The sequence below is a fragment of the Mauremys mutica genome, chromosome 1, assembly GCF_020497125.1.
Source record: "Mauremys mutica isolate MM-2020 ecotype Southern chromosome 1, ASM2049712v1, whole genome shotgun sequence".
Taxonomy (NCBI): Eukaryota; Metazoa; Chordata; order Testudines; family Geoemydidae; genus Mauremys; species Mauremys mutica.
This window is the reverse complement of record NC_059072.1, coordinates 16,739,285-16,752,124: the sequence shown is the minus strand read 5'-3', so window position 1 is coordinate 16,752,124 and position 12,840 is coordinate 16,739,285. Positions and strand designations below refer to the sequence as shown.

Below are 12,840 nucleotides of genomic sequence, written 5' to 3'. Positions count from 1 at the left end.
GATCATCGTCCAGGATGGGTTGTAGATCCCTGATGATGCATTGGAGAGGTTTTAGCTGAGGACTGTAGGTGATGGCCAGTGGAGTTCTGTTGGTTTCTTTCTTGGGCTTGCCTTGCAGCAGGAGGCTTCTGGGTACACGTCTGGCTCTGTTGATTTGTTTCCTTATTTCCTCATGCGGGTATCATAGCTTTGTAGCTACAGTAAGTTAGAACAGCCCTTTGGCTGCTCTAAATTGCAATGAAATCCTGTTTGCCAGGTGGCTTAGAGGATTCATCCCAATGGCTTTACTCTGAAGTTACACTAGTGTAAGTGAGATCAGATCTTATTACACTGAACATAGCATAGCTCTAATATTAGGATAGCCACATAACCACCACATCTTTCTGAGCACCTTGCAAAACCAGACCAGTGGTGCCAGGAGTAAATCATTTGTTTTAGCTGTCAAGCTGCTTGCAGTGGCTGAAGACCGTGAGTACCAACCTCAGGGCAGATGGTTAAGAACCAGGGCACAAACCCCAAATGGGTTGGATTTCACTAATCAAATATAAAGTCCTCAGGTACTTTAACAGCCTAAACAAGACAGACAGTCCCTGTGGGTACTCCAGTCTATTTCACCATCCAGGTGAGCATGCCTTTGTAATAGATGGTCCCTTAGACCAGTGTTTCTCAATGACTGGTCTTTGGTCCCTGAGATCTCCCTGACACAATTTAGGAAGGCAACAAGCTGGTCCCCAGTATCAAAAAGGTTGAGAAACATTGCCTTGGCCCACCAACCACAGCAATATTCATGTTACTCCTACTCCAGGACCAGTCTCTTACTCCAGGTCAAGTGCACCTTAGACCTCACACCAAAAACAATGCTTGTAGCCAATCCTATAATAAAGTATAGGTAGATTTGTTCAAAAGGAAATGAGTTATTTACAAGGCTAAAGCAGGTAAACATATGTAGACAACTGAGCTACAGTCTTAAGTTTCAACAGGTAATAGAAGCATCTATAGTAAGCAAGCTCTATATATCCTTTAGGGCTAACCCAGGCTAAGCAGCTGGCGTTCTCTTGCTTATGCTTAGAAAGCCTCGCCCCCCAGAGTCCAAACAGCCTAGAGATACAGTTCCTTCTTGTTAACGGTTATTATTCCCTTTCCACCCACTCTCCCAGCTCTCATGTGCTCTGAGCTGTGAACTCAGCTAATGGGAGTAATTGACTGGTGTGTCTCCTCCTCATGGGGTGGGAGGCCAGGTAGAGCAGAACAACAAAATGTATTGTTCTCTTTAACGTTCCACAATAGTCTGTCTGGTGTCCATGGGGCGTTCTTGTTGGCCAGGACGTTACACTAGTTTAATGTCTCTCTCCTGTCTGGTGATTTACACAGTCAGAGAGTCTTACAATTCAAATGCTTAAATATTACCTGAGAATATGGGATACAGATGCTATAAGAGAGATTAATACAGGGAGCAACTCCCAAGCATTCAATAAAGTCTAAACACTAAACACATTCTTTTAATCCTAATGTTTGCTTTAACAAGACTAACACAGAGATGAGCCAGACCGATACCAGCGATGTAGTTTATGGAGATATACCTATCTCATAGAACTGGAAGGGACCCAGAAAGGTCATCGAGTCCAGCTCCCTGCCTTCACTAGCAGGACCAAGTACTAATTTTTGCCCCAGATCCCTAAGTGGCCCCCTCAAGGATTGAACTCACAACCCTGGGTTGTCAGTGTCCAGCTGAGACGTGGGGACCTTGGCATGAACAAGCACCTGGTCTGCCAGCGTCACCCCTATGGGTTGCCAACTGTCTAATCACACAAATCCAAACACCCTTTCCCCGCCCCTGCCCTGAGGCCCCGCCTCTGCCCCACCCCTTCTCTGAGGCCCCGCCCACTCCACCCCCCTTCCCTCCCTCCCTCCCTCCCTCCATTGCTCGCTCTCCCCCACCCTCACTCACTTTCACAGGGCAGGGGCTTGGGTTGCAGGAGGGGGTGCAGGGTGCAAGCTCTGGGAGGGAGTTTGGGTGCTGGAGGGGGCTCTAGCCTGGGGTAGGGGGTTGGGGTACAGGAGGGGATGTGGGGTGCAGGCTCTGGCCGGGAGGCGCTTACTTCGGGCGGCTCCCAGGTGGCAGCGCAGTGGGGCTAAGGAAGTCTTCCTGCCTGCCATGGCCCCATGCCGCTCCCAGAAGTGGCTGCCATGTCCGGCCCCTAGAGGGGTGGGCAGGGAGCTCCACGTGTTGCCTGCGCCCACAAGTGCCGCGCCTGTAAGTGCCACCCCTGCAGCTCCCATTGGCCACAGTTCCCAGCCAATGGGAGTGGCAGAGTAAGGCTCGGGGCATAGGCAGCACACAGAGACCCCTGCCCCCCGCAGGGGCCACAGGGATTTGCCGGCTGCTTCCAGGAGTGGCGTGGGGCCAGGGCAGGCAGGGAGCCTGCCTTAGCCCCATTGCGCCACCGGAGTTTTAGCTCCTAAAATCTCCCAGTTTGGCTTCAGTAGCCTCCAAGATATAGGGCCTGATTCTGAGAGACTCCCGGAGAAACTGGGGAGGGTTGGCAACCCTAGTCACACCACCCTTTCCCCAATTTCCAAAGCTAAGATAAAACCTCAAGGCCTTGATTTTAACCCAGGCCTCCTTCTGGCCTGCAGAAATGCAGGCTCAATTAACTGAGTCTCCAGTTGTACCCACTGAGATGCTAAACTGTCGGATTTGCGGGTATAAAGTGAATGAGACTGAGCAGGTAACGATACTGCTCCCTCGCTGTTGGGTGAGATTTCTCGAGGTCAGGAGCGAGGCACGTTGCTGGGGTAGGGGAAGTTTGCACTGCTCCATTCCGAACAATATCTGTTCTGAGGACAGAGCACTTTGGTCTCTAGGCCTGCGGAGCTGCTGCTACCTCTTATCAGCACCACACTCGCTCTTACACACGTGTTACCACTAGAACTGGCTGACGGTTTATCAGGCAAAGCGCTTTTTTTCCATCCAAAAGTGGCCTTTTAACAAACTCGGAAACTTTCATGAAGGAATGTTTTTTTCCCTCCAGCAATGTCCACATTTCCCATGAAATTGGAAGCTGTAGCTTCTTGTTTTGGTTTTCCCATTTATCAAATATTTATCCTCTCCCCCCCCACACACACACACACACGTGGCAACATGTAAACATTTAAACATGTAAAATGGTTCCCCTTTGAAACGTGTAGAGCAAAAATGACTTCAGCCTTTGCAGTCCCTTCCCCTTCTTTTAACTGACCTTGAGTTCCCAGGGGTTGAAGTTAGGGCGAGCAGAGAGGAGCACAGATTCCCTTCATCTAGACGGCATATCCCTCCTCGTCCTGTTCTGGGGAAGGAGTGTGTTCCCACACCCCACTCCTCCTCAGCGTGTGCGGGGAGAGCTGCTCTTCCTCTTTCAATCTGCTTTTACTATTTGTCATGTTCCTCCGCAGCCATTGTTACATCAGTGAGTTGCCTGCAAGTCCAATTAAAAGGAGACACCTGTATAATATTATCAGTCCACAGATAAGGGCTGCGCACAGAGGAATGAATCTCGCAGGCCGCTGTTAATTTTTTACTTTTGAATGCTCCTTAAAATGGACCTAAGAAAATGTAGATAGCATTTGCCATGCACTAAAGATCTATTCATGCAATTCTCCGGGGCTGTCACTAGCATGTGTCAGCTTCAGCCACGGACATCAGGGATATTATGATGGGTTCTCTCTCAACCAAATTTGCATTCTTTTCATGTGCTGCAAAGGAAAGTGGTGTAGCCAAGCCAGCTCTGTGAATAGAGCCAAGACTGCGCTGGCAGTTCTGTGATCAAATATACGTTGTTTTCACCAGCCCTTCAAAGCAAACAGAGGCCTTTCAGAGGCTGGTACAGGACATTTCAAATTATGGAGCAATCGCCTCCTGTTTTTAATTTAAAACGGCCTCCTGTGCAATCATGGGGCCAAATCCTTAGGTCCCTGCTCAATTTTTACTCAGCCCTCAGGGTCTGGCCCAATGGGAATGTTGTCTGAGCAAAGACTTTAGGATTTGGCACATAGACATCGAGAGACTTGCTTTTCCGAAACGCTGAGCACCCGTAACTCCAGTTGAGCATACGAGGTCTCCAGTTGCTCTGCACTGCTACCAATCAGTGCAAGGAGCTGACAAAGGCCTGTTGGATCATCCAGTCCCCCACCCCTGCCAAGCTACTGCTTAGTACTGTCTTCTGATTCACAGTGGCACATTCACCCTTGTAGGCCATCCGCTCTCTGCCTTCATTCAGTAGCTGGCTCCCAGCAGCAGTTCCACAGGACCCACAATGCGTAGGGAGCTGATTGCTTCTAGGCGGCAGAAACCCAGCCCCAGCCCTGTGTTGATTTTTGTGCCTCGCTACTGAGGCAGAAACGCCGAGCTCCTGCTGTGCATTGAATGCCGTGTCAGATAAATACCCCTCTGACATTGCCCAGAGCGTGCTGCAGGGTGTTTGGGTGGCTGGGTTTGCAGCCTCTAACGAATACCCATCTGCTCGCCTTCCTTCCCAAGGGGGCAGCAGGAAAGCCTCAATTGTTCAGAGCTGCCAGATCTGGTTTCAATATCCAGACTATTAGCCCGTCAAAAAGCACCTGATGGGCCCATTCAGACAGTGATGTCAATCCATTCCTAATGAGCCCATCACCACTGTATCTATGCACCAAAGCTCTGCTTCTTGTATCATTCAGAGGTGCTGCTGCCCTGACTTTCACAGGCACCGAGGGCCCTGCCTGCCGTGCAGCCCTGACAGTTCTGCTGTGCAATGTGACCACGCAGGAATTGAGGAGGCCAGGCGGGAATCCAGCTCTTGAAGGGCTCTCCTCCACATGCCGCCATGCAGCAGGGGTGTGGGGACAGGGCATGCCAGCTGAGGAAGGGGCTGCACAACACCAGCACATGGGTCCCCCAAGCTTTCCTCCCAGATAGTTGGAGCCCAGTTGCCATTGTGGGCTCCAGCTATCTGGGAGTTCCAGCCCTAAGGCTGCAGCTTGGAGAAAGGATTCCTTCTCCCCTCTCTTTTCCTCCAGCTCAGGATCTGGGCCGCGGTGATTCCTGTGCTAGAAAACGAAGAAGTTCCACTGCATTATTGTTTCTTACTTTGCAGTTTTGTAGAGGCGGCCTTTGACGTAGGCTAAATAAGCAGCCAACTAGGGCGCCCTGGGGAAGGAAATACTGGAAGAAAGCACTGGCACCGCATCCCTTGCCAACACACTGGCCTGCAGCCCTCGCTGCTCCAGCTGCCGAGTTTCTCCTCACCTGCCCTGTCCCAGGTTTGGCCCAGCCACCTGCTGCAGCTGTGTGTTGGATATTTCCCATAATCCTTTACTGCCCTTAGAACCGCAGCCAGCACAAAGGATTCTGGGGGCTGCTGCTATCAACTGAACAGAAATGGAGACAACTGAGGACAGGGCAGAGTGTGGGTTGCAGAGTAGACTGGATGGGAAGGAAACAAAGACCGGATGATGCGGAGGGGTGCCAGATACTGGCCTCATAGGGCACTAATGCACAGACTTGAGGACACATTTTGATCATGTTTACATGGTTGTAAATCAGAAGTAACTCCAGTATTCCCCATTTACACCTATGGGACTGATATCAGGATCCAGCCTGCAGACCTTGTCTGGACGATATATTTTAATGCAGAGAAGTCCTAATGTCCCAATAATACCCAGTCGCACCGCAGACCCTTCTGCTTCATTGGGCTAGCCTGCTTTTCTTCAGTGTGTCTACGGCAGAGGTTTTATTAATGCAAAACAAGCATCCTCTGGAAGGTTAAGTCCAGAAATTAATAATGAATTAAAATGTGCCACGGACATGGCTAATGAGCTCTTTGTCTATGTAGCTCACACGAAAGGAGGTCATGACTCATCTGTTCTCATCCTGAACTGCAATCGGCTTAACTGTTAACTTTCAGCACTCAGGTCTTATCTTGAGATGGGGACCCAGGCTGCGACTTCAGTTGTCTCTGCCAGAATTTCCCTGCCCTGGGTCCCAGCCAGGTGGGCCGTCCCCTTAGTATCAGTGAGTTCCTGCCACCGAGAATCAGCGTCACTGACGCTCATCCCTTCCAGGGCTCTCTGTGCAGGGAAGGAAGGGGCTCATTCCATAGCACTAAAAAGGCCAATAACCTTGCGCAGCTGTGACAAGGCTTAGGATGACTGAGGAAAGTAATCTTGGAGAGGACTAGCAGGGCTTAACTTCAGTCTTAAGCCGCTGCCGGGATGCTGAGCCATTAACTAACCTGGCTTGGAGCCACGGCCATCTCTGCATCTATTGTTCTTTTCCCTTATCTGCCAAGACAAGGGTTAGCCCATCTTATCTGATACAGCAGATTTTTAAAGAGGCCCACCCAATAGCAGGAGTGCTGGAAGTAGAGTGTCCCCTCTACTTCCCTTCTCTCCACCCCTCTACTTCCCCTCCCCCATGCCTTGCCCCTCCTGCCCCACTACAGCAAGGGGCCAGGAAGGACCTTTTCGTTTTGTCAAGGGTGTTGTGTCAGAAGAATGCAGAGCGGGCGACCTGGGCGCAAGCAAGGGAGGCACGCCTCACGGGACGACATCATGTGTTGTATCGGTCGGCTGCTTCCACTCTGCGGAAATAATGAGCAAACACTTTGCATGTACTCAGATTAGCGGAGCTCCCCGAGGATGACGGGTGAATGGCAGTAGCGCTAGTGACTGTGGCCTGCTGCCACGCAAGTCAGGAGGCGCTTGGTGCCCTGCAGGATCAAGACCAGGTGTGTCTATATCAGATCATTTATTTAGCACGCGTTTTATTTTCTTTGCCCAGTGAAACACCAAAGCTGACCTCCCCTCTACTCCCCACCTTAGGGTGTAGAGCGGTGGCATGTCACCACATCTCAAACTTGCTTCCACCCTGGCAGGTAGCATGGCCGCTGAGGCTGACCTCTGGCTTCTCTGCTCGGCAGCATAATTGCTCCCGTATCAAATATCTCCGTGGCAGCAGAGCGGCAACTGCCAGGCAGTGCCAGGGGCAGAACTCAGGGCTGCAATCTATGCCATTGTGGGGAGCCTGCTTCACCCGGCCTCCATCAATGGCCGTGGCTGCACAGACAGTGCTGTCATCACGCATGTGCTTTGTCAAGTTGTCACTGAATCGTAGGAAAACAGAAAAGCCTTTCTCCTCCTCCACCGCCGGCCGGCTGGCTGCATATGACTCTGAGGACTGCTGCGTGTGCCCCTGTGCAGGGAGGAGGATGGAAAAGGACCAAGGGAGGTTCCATTTAGTTGAGGCAGGCATGGGGGGAGGGGCTGTCAGCATTCAAACCATGGTGTCTGAGCATCAGACAATAATTAATGGATTTTATCCTCACAACACCCCTCTGAAGTAGGAAAATATCACCCCCATTTTACAGAGGGGAGCAGGGAGACGAAGCGACTTGGCCAAGATCAGGCATAAGAAGTTCTGAGTCGGGAACTGAAGTCAGGTCCCTGGAGACCCAGTCCACTTCCTTATCAACTAGGCCATCCGTCCTGTCCAGTAACTTGGGCCCTGTCCATATGTGGGGAACAAACTGTTTTAGCTACAACCACGTCTGAACATGGCTGTTGCTATTTCATTATTTCTGTTGTGGTGTGACCTAAAAACCACAGGCAAAGACCAGAGACCCACTGTGCTAGTCGTTGTACAGACAAGTAATCCCTACTGTAGGTGCCAGGATGTAACGGGTGGACAAAACAGATGAACTGTTGTAGGATGAGGTAACAATTACATCAACACACCAGCAGATGTCTTAGGCTGTCACTTGCCTCACCAATGCCAGTGAGCTATGGGCTTCATGGCAGAGGTAAGTGTTTCAGAGGATAAGATAACGGCTCTATGAGTGCAGCAATAACTGGACTCTGTTTAGTGTGGGCTGCAGGAGGGTATGGGAGAGGTTCTGTGGGTAAGGCATAGGGCTAGGCACTGGGACACCAAGGTTCTCCCAGCTCTGCCACATATTTCCTATACAACCATGATCAAATCACTCAATCTCTCCAGCCTAGATTCATCCCTGGTATAACTCTGTTGACTCGAACATTTAGCTGATGTGAAGTGTGTTAACCAAGCCTGCCAGTTGCTGTACTGTAACTGGGTCCCCCAAAACAGTAGGATTTGCAGTGTAGACAGGGCCACAATCCATATCAACAGTGGTCAGGGAAACTGTGCTAGTAGCCACTGGCCATAACCATATTTTAATGCTTCTGTCGCTAACACAACTTTGCTCCCCCAGGCCTTGTCTACAGTAGTCTTTTTCACCCACATTTCCCACCATTGCTTACATTGGCATAGCTCCACCAGTGCTATCAACAGTAGGAGCTCTAGTCTAGGTAAGACCACAGTGACATGGTGGTAAACACTAGTGGCTTCCAGTGCCTTGTCTACACTAGAGCTCCTGCCACCACTGGCGCTGCTATGGTAGGAAATTTTAGGAGGAAAGGACTAATGTTAGACATTGCCAAGGAGAATAAGGCATACAATGCAAAAGGGTCTCCTCACATGGCTTTGGGAGTGCTATGTACACCTCCTGTGGTGAACCTCAGTGGTAAATTTGGGTTTGATGCTCCTGTGAAGGATAGTTTGCAAGCATGCCTTTGTTTCCGCTCTTTTCTCCCAAGACCCTAAACCCGATGACACAATCTCACCCATAAACAATGAGAGGACGTAATAAGCAACTGTGTCACCACAGCTGACGTACTTCTTATTTGATCCCTCACATCCGATCTCCTGATGCTACATCAGAGGTCAGCAACCTTTCAGGAGTGGTGTGCTGAGTCTTCATTTATTTACTCTAATTTAAGGTTTCGCGTGCCAGTAATACATGTTAACGTTTTTAGAAGGTCTCTTTCTATAAGTCTGTAATATATAACTAAACTATTGTTGTATGTAAAGTAAATAAGATTTTTAAAATGTTTAAGAAGCTTCATTTAAAATTAAATTAAAATGCAGAGCCCCCTGGACCAGTGGCCAGGACCCGGGTAGTGTGAGTGCCACTGAAAATCAGCTCGCGTGCCGGTGCCATAGGTTGCCTACTCCTGTGCTACGTTTTTTATTAATGTCATAAGCCTAGATAACGTGATAGTGTCAGAAATGTGCTTTTAAAGGTTACTCAATAAAAAAGCTCTGGAAACTATGATTATCAGAGCAGGATAAGAAAGCTGGGCATGGTGAGTCTGAAGTAAGGACAACCAATTGAAGGCATGTTATCTGTCTACAAATCAAAGAAGGGTGTAAAGAGGACAGCGACCAACTATTTTCATTAGTCCACAAGGAGAAAATCTTATGTAAAAGAGCTGCTGCAATTAGAAGACTTTGCTTAAATACTGGGGTGGAACAATCCCATAGGGAGGCTATGGAATTGATTTTCTGGTTTGACTTCACACCTATAGAACGGGATAGTTTGGCAGCAGTGATAGATACATCATCCCTACAATGCAGCTGGATATAGTCAGAGATCCAGCAAGAGATCCTGTCCACCCTTACAGATTCTGTAAATGTCCACTAAGAGTTCCTAAGCTCTGCTAGCCCCAGCATAGTAATCATGAGCAGAGGTTGGTAGCAGAGTAGTGCCCACTGAAAACTGGACGTGAGTCACCTGGTTTCAGGTTTTGCTACTGACACTCAACCAGAGTCACTCAAAGGTTAGCAAAAGGGGCCCACTTTTATGTAAACAGAGAACCTTAGTTTTCAAACCCGCCATTGCAGCACTGCATTTGTTTATCGTGTCCCCTTCTCATATACTTAACTTGTCATCTCTTTGGGAGACTTTTTTGTTGTGCGTGTGTACGTTGCTTAGTACAATGGGGCTCTGATCCCTGCTGGGGGCCTCTAGTCGCTACTGCAACACAAATAATAATTCATTTGTTTTCCTTTAAATGGCTACTTGATTTTGACTTCCAGTGCTACAGAGGCATGGTCTGGTGAGTGCTAACCACCCTCAACTCCCACTGACTCTCAGTCACGTCACGAGGTCAGCAGAAGTTGAGGGTGCTCAGAATCTTTTGAGAAGTGAATTCTCTCATAGAACCAGGCCCTTTGAAGAAGGATTTTCATTACTGGTTCCAGATATGAGGCTCTTGTGTCATGGCCACCATTTTGGTTGACACACTGAGGATTGAACCAGGAGCTTCCAGAGCTAAAAGCATGAACTGCTACAGCTAAAGAGCCAATGCTCCCTAGGTATCCCTAGAACGGACTCCTATTCAGGCACAGAGGAATACCCGTGACACAAACTCACCAAGTGGTGACACTTGCATTCTATTCCAGCCCCTCTCGACAGGACTGTCCCTTAGCGAATCCCTGTGTGAGGGCGTAAGAGATTTCACTGCTCGTGCTAGGGAGCATCCAGGGAGTATATCAAACCTAACCTCACGGATCACTTTCTTTCCTTCCTTCCAGCCAAAGCTTTTGGCCAAGGAGCTGCTCGACCTGGTGGCATCTCATTTCAACCTGAAGGAGAAAGAATACTTTGGAATTGCCTTCACAGATGAAACGTAAGTGCCATGATGGAAATACCGGGAAGCAACTCTTAGATCATGAGAAAATTAAATGTCGTTTCCCCACACGCTACACAAGGGGCAGCACGAAGGTCTATTTACTTCTTAAGCCCTTAGCAGAAGGCCTACAGGGCTAGGGACTTACATGAGACTTAAGAGGTGCATAAGCCTCGTACTGCACCGGGCAGGGGGGAGAATATCATTTATTGTGAATCAATCATTGTCTGCGACTCATGGAGACATTAACGATCCTGTCCTAGTCAAATGTTAAATGAGCTCTTGTCATTCGGCATTGGCAAACGGTCAGCTTAAGCAGTCTTGGATTTAAAATCCAGTTGCTTCTTCACAATCGGTATCAGTACAACGGAACTGTATAATTAACGCGTTAACAGGATTATGCAGTCAGGCAGGTTTAACAGTAATGATAAGTGATTTGAGAGACAGAGAAAAAATCCTTTGAAATCACATTGTCCCAGTCATTTTAGGGCCCACATCAGTGTTTCTTAAAGAAGAAAAGGGGAGTGGGTGGAGGGGGAAATGAAGGGGTTGCAAACTTCAATATTAAATAGAGATGTTTTCATGAGTGTTTAAAATAAAGAATTACAGAAAACAGGTCTCTGGAGAGTTGAACTCCCCAAGCTATGATGAAACCCAAATACAACAGGCTTGTGAATGTGCCAGAGAATCAGAAAACAAAGTTGAAGATCACAGTGTTGTCCTCTCGGTGCTTTTTGTGAAGCCCAAGCTCCAGGAGTAATGTGATGATATCAGAACCACAGCTTTCATTTAAAAAAAGGACATTTCTGGCCCTTGCGGTTTTAGAGGAAAGCTTGAAAACATGAGCTCTAGCAGCTCAAAAGCAAGAAGGCAAATAAATATTCATCAATGGGTAGACAGCTAGTGTGCTGTGGCCACTCTTTAGCATGCTGACTAGTACTGTCTTAGCCCTGGTCTACGCTGTGGGGGATGCGGGGCGGGAGGGGAATCGATCTAAGTTAAGCAATTTCAGCTACATGAATAACGTAGCTGAAGTCGACGTACTTAGATCGACTTACTGTGGTGTCTTCACTGCGGTGAGTCGACTGCTGCCGATCCCCCGTCGACTCTGGAGTACAGGAGTTGACCAGAGAGGGCTAGGGGGTCAATTTATCGTGTCTAGACTAGGCGCGATAAATCAATCCCCGCTGGATCGATCGCTGCCCACCGATCCGGCGGGTAGTGTAGACATACCCTTAGTGTGCTCCCTCCCTGTTTGGTAGCCACCTGTTGGTTCTTGTCTTATACTTAGATTGTAAGATCCTCAGGGCAGGGTCTATCTTTTTGTTCTATGTTTGCACAGCACCTAGCACTGAGGGGCTCTGGTCTATGATTGGGCCCCTTAAGTTTTACCACCATACAAATAATAAATAATAAAAAGGACCCCCATATGAATTATTTTTAAAAAGTCATGATTTTTAAGCCAGTCTCATGGTTTTTGAACATTTGGGCTTGGGGATGCTGCTATCACTAGTAAATGCAACTAGCCAACCCAATTTCACTTTCCTGGATGAACGGCAAGCAGAATAGGTGGTGCATGAAATGAAGTAGGGGTCCTATGGAAAGATAATGCACGTGCAGCAGGGGGCTATATTAAGGGGGTGTATAGTACACTATAGATCTGCCATTGTTATCCTGTCCCCATGCCCAAGTGGTTTATGGAGCCTCCATGGAGTACAGGTCTGTAGTCTGCAAAGGAGCCGTGATCCAGCAAAGCCCTAATTCACATGTGTAACTTCAAGCATGTGAGTAGCAATGGGATAATCATGCTCAAAGTTATACACATGCTGGACTGGGGCCTGAATAAGGATCACCTGTTTGTGGGCCCAGAATCCTGCCCTGCTGAGGCATTGATTTCACAGGCGGTGGTGATCTTCTCAGCCTTCAGCAAGTTGACAGAGTTTGTGCTTAAAAGAAGAGAAGCAGGAGACAGTGTTCCCTTACTATTCACTCAGTGTTGTTTTGAGGGGCACTTAATCCCTTTACCGGAGCTGGTGAGCTATTCTGTGTGCATTGCCCCGGGGGGAAATAGAGTCAGAGAGGACCAGCTGCTGCCAGTATTCTCAGGATAAATGTAGTGACACTATTTAAAAGGGGAAAACAGACGGCAAGACGGACAGGGATTGACAATGTTTAACCAGTCTCATAGGCACCGAGTGGGGAAAGTGGGGTCACTGCCTACACCCACTGTGATGTGGGGGTGGGATTTCCCTGGGAGTATGGGCAGATAGTAAAGAGGAGGTGGTGTATCAACTAGATATACAGGCAGACATGTCAGACTCACCTGGGAAAACTAGGCTAAAA

The 12,840-nt window shown here is 48.7% G+C and overlaps 1 protein-coding gene across 3 annotated transcripts in view; it reads left to right on the top strand.

Annotated features, from left to right (window-relative positions):
- Nucleotides 1–12,840, top strand: part of FRMD4A (FERM domain containing 4A) — a 314,917-nt gene that overhangs the window by 166,113 nt on the left and 135,964 nt on the right. For all 3 annotated transcript variants that reach the window (XM_044983445.1, XM_044983439.1, XM_044983452.1), the window contains exon 3: nucleotides 10,403–10,497. In XM_044983445.1, the coding sequence (XP_044839380.1) occupies nucleotides 10,403–10,497 (95 nt within the window). The remainder of the gene's footprint in view (nucleotides 1–10,402; nucleotides 10,498–12,840) is intronic.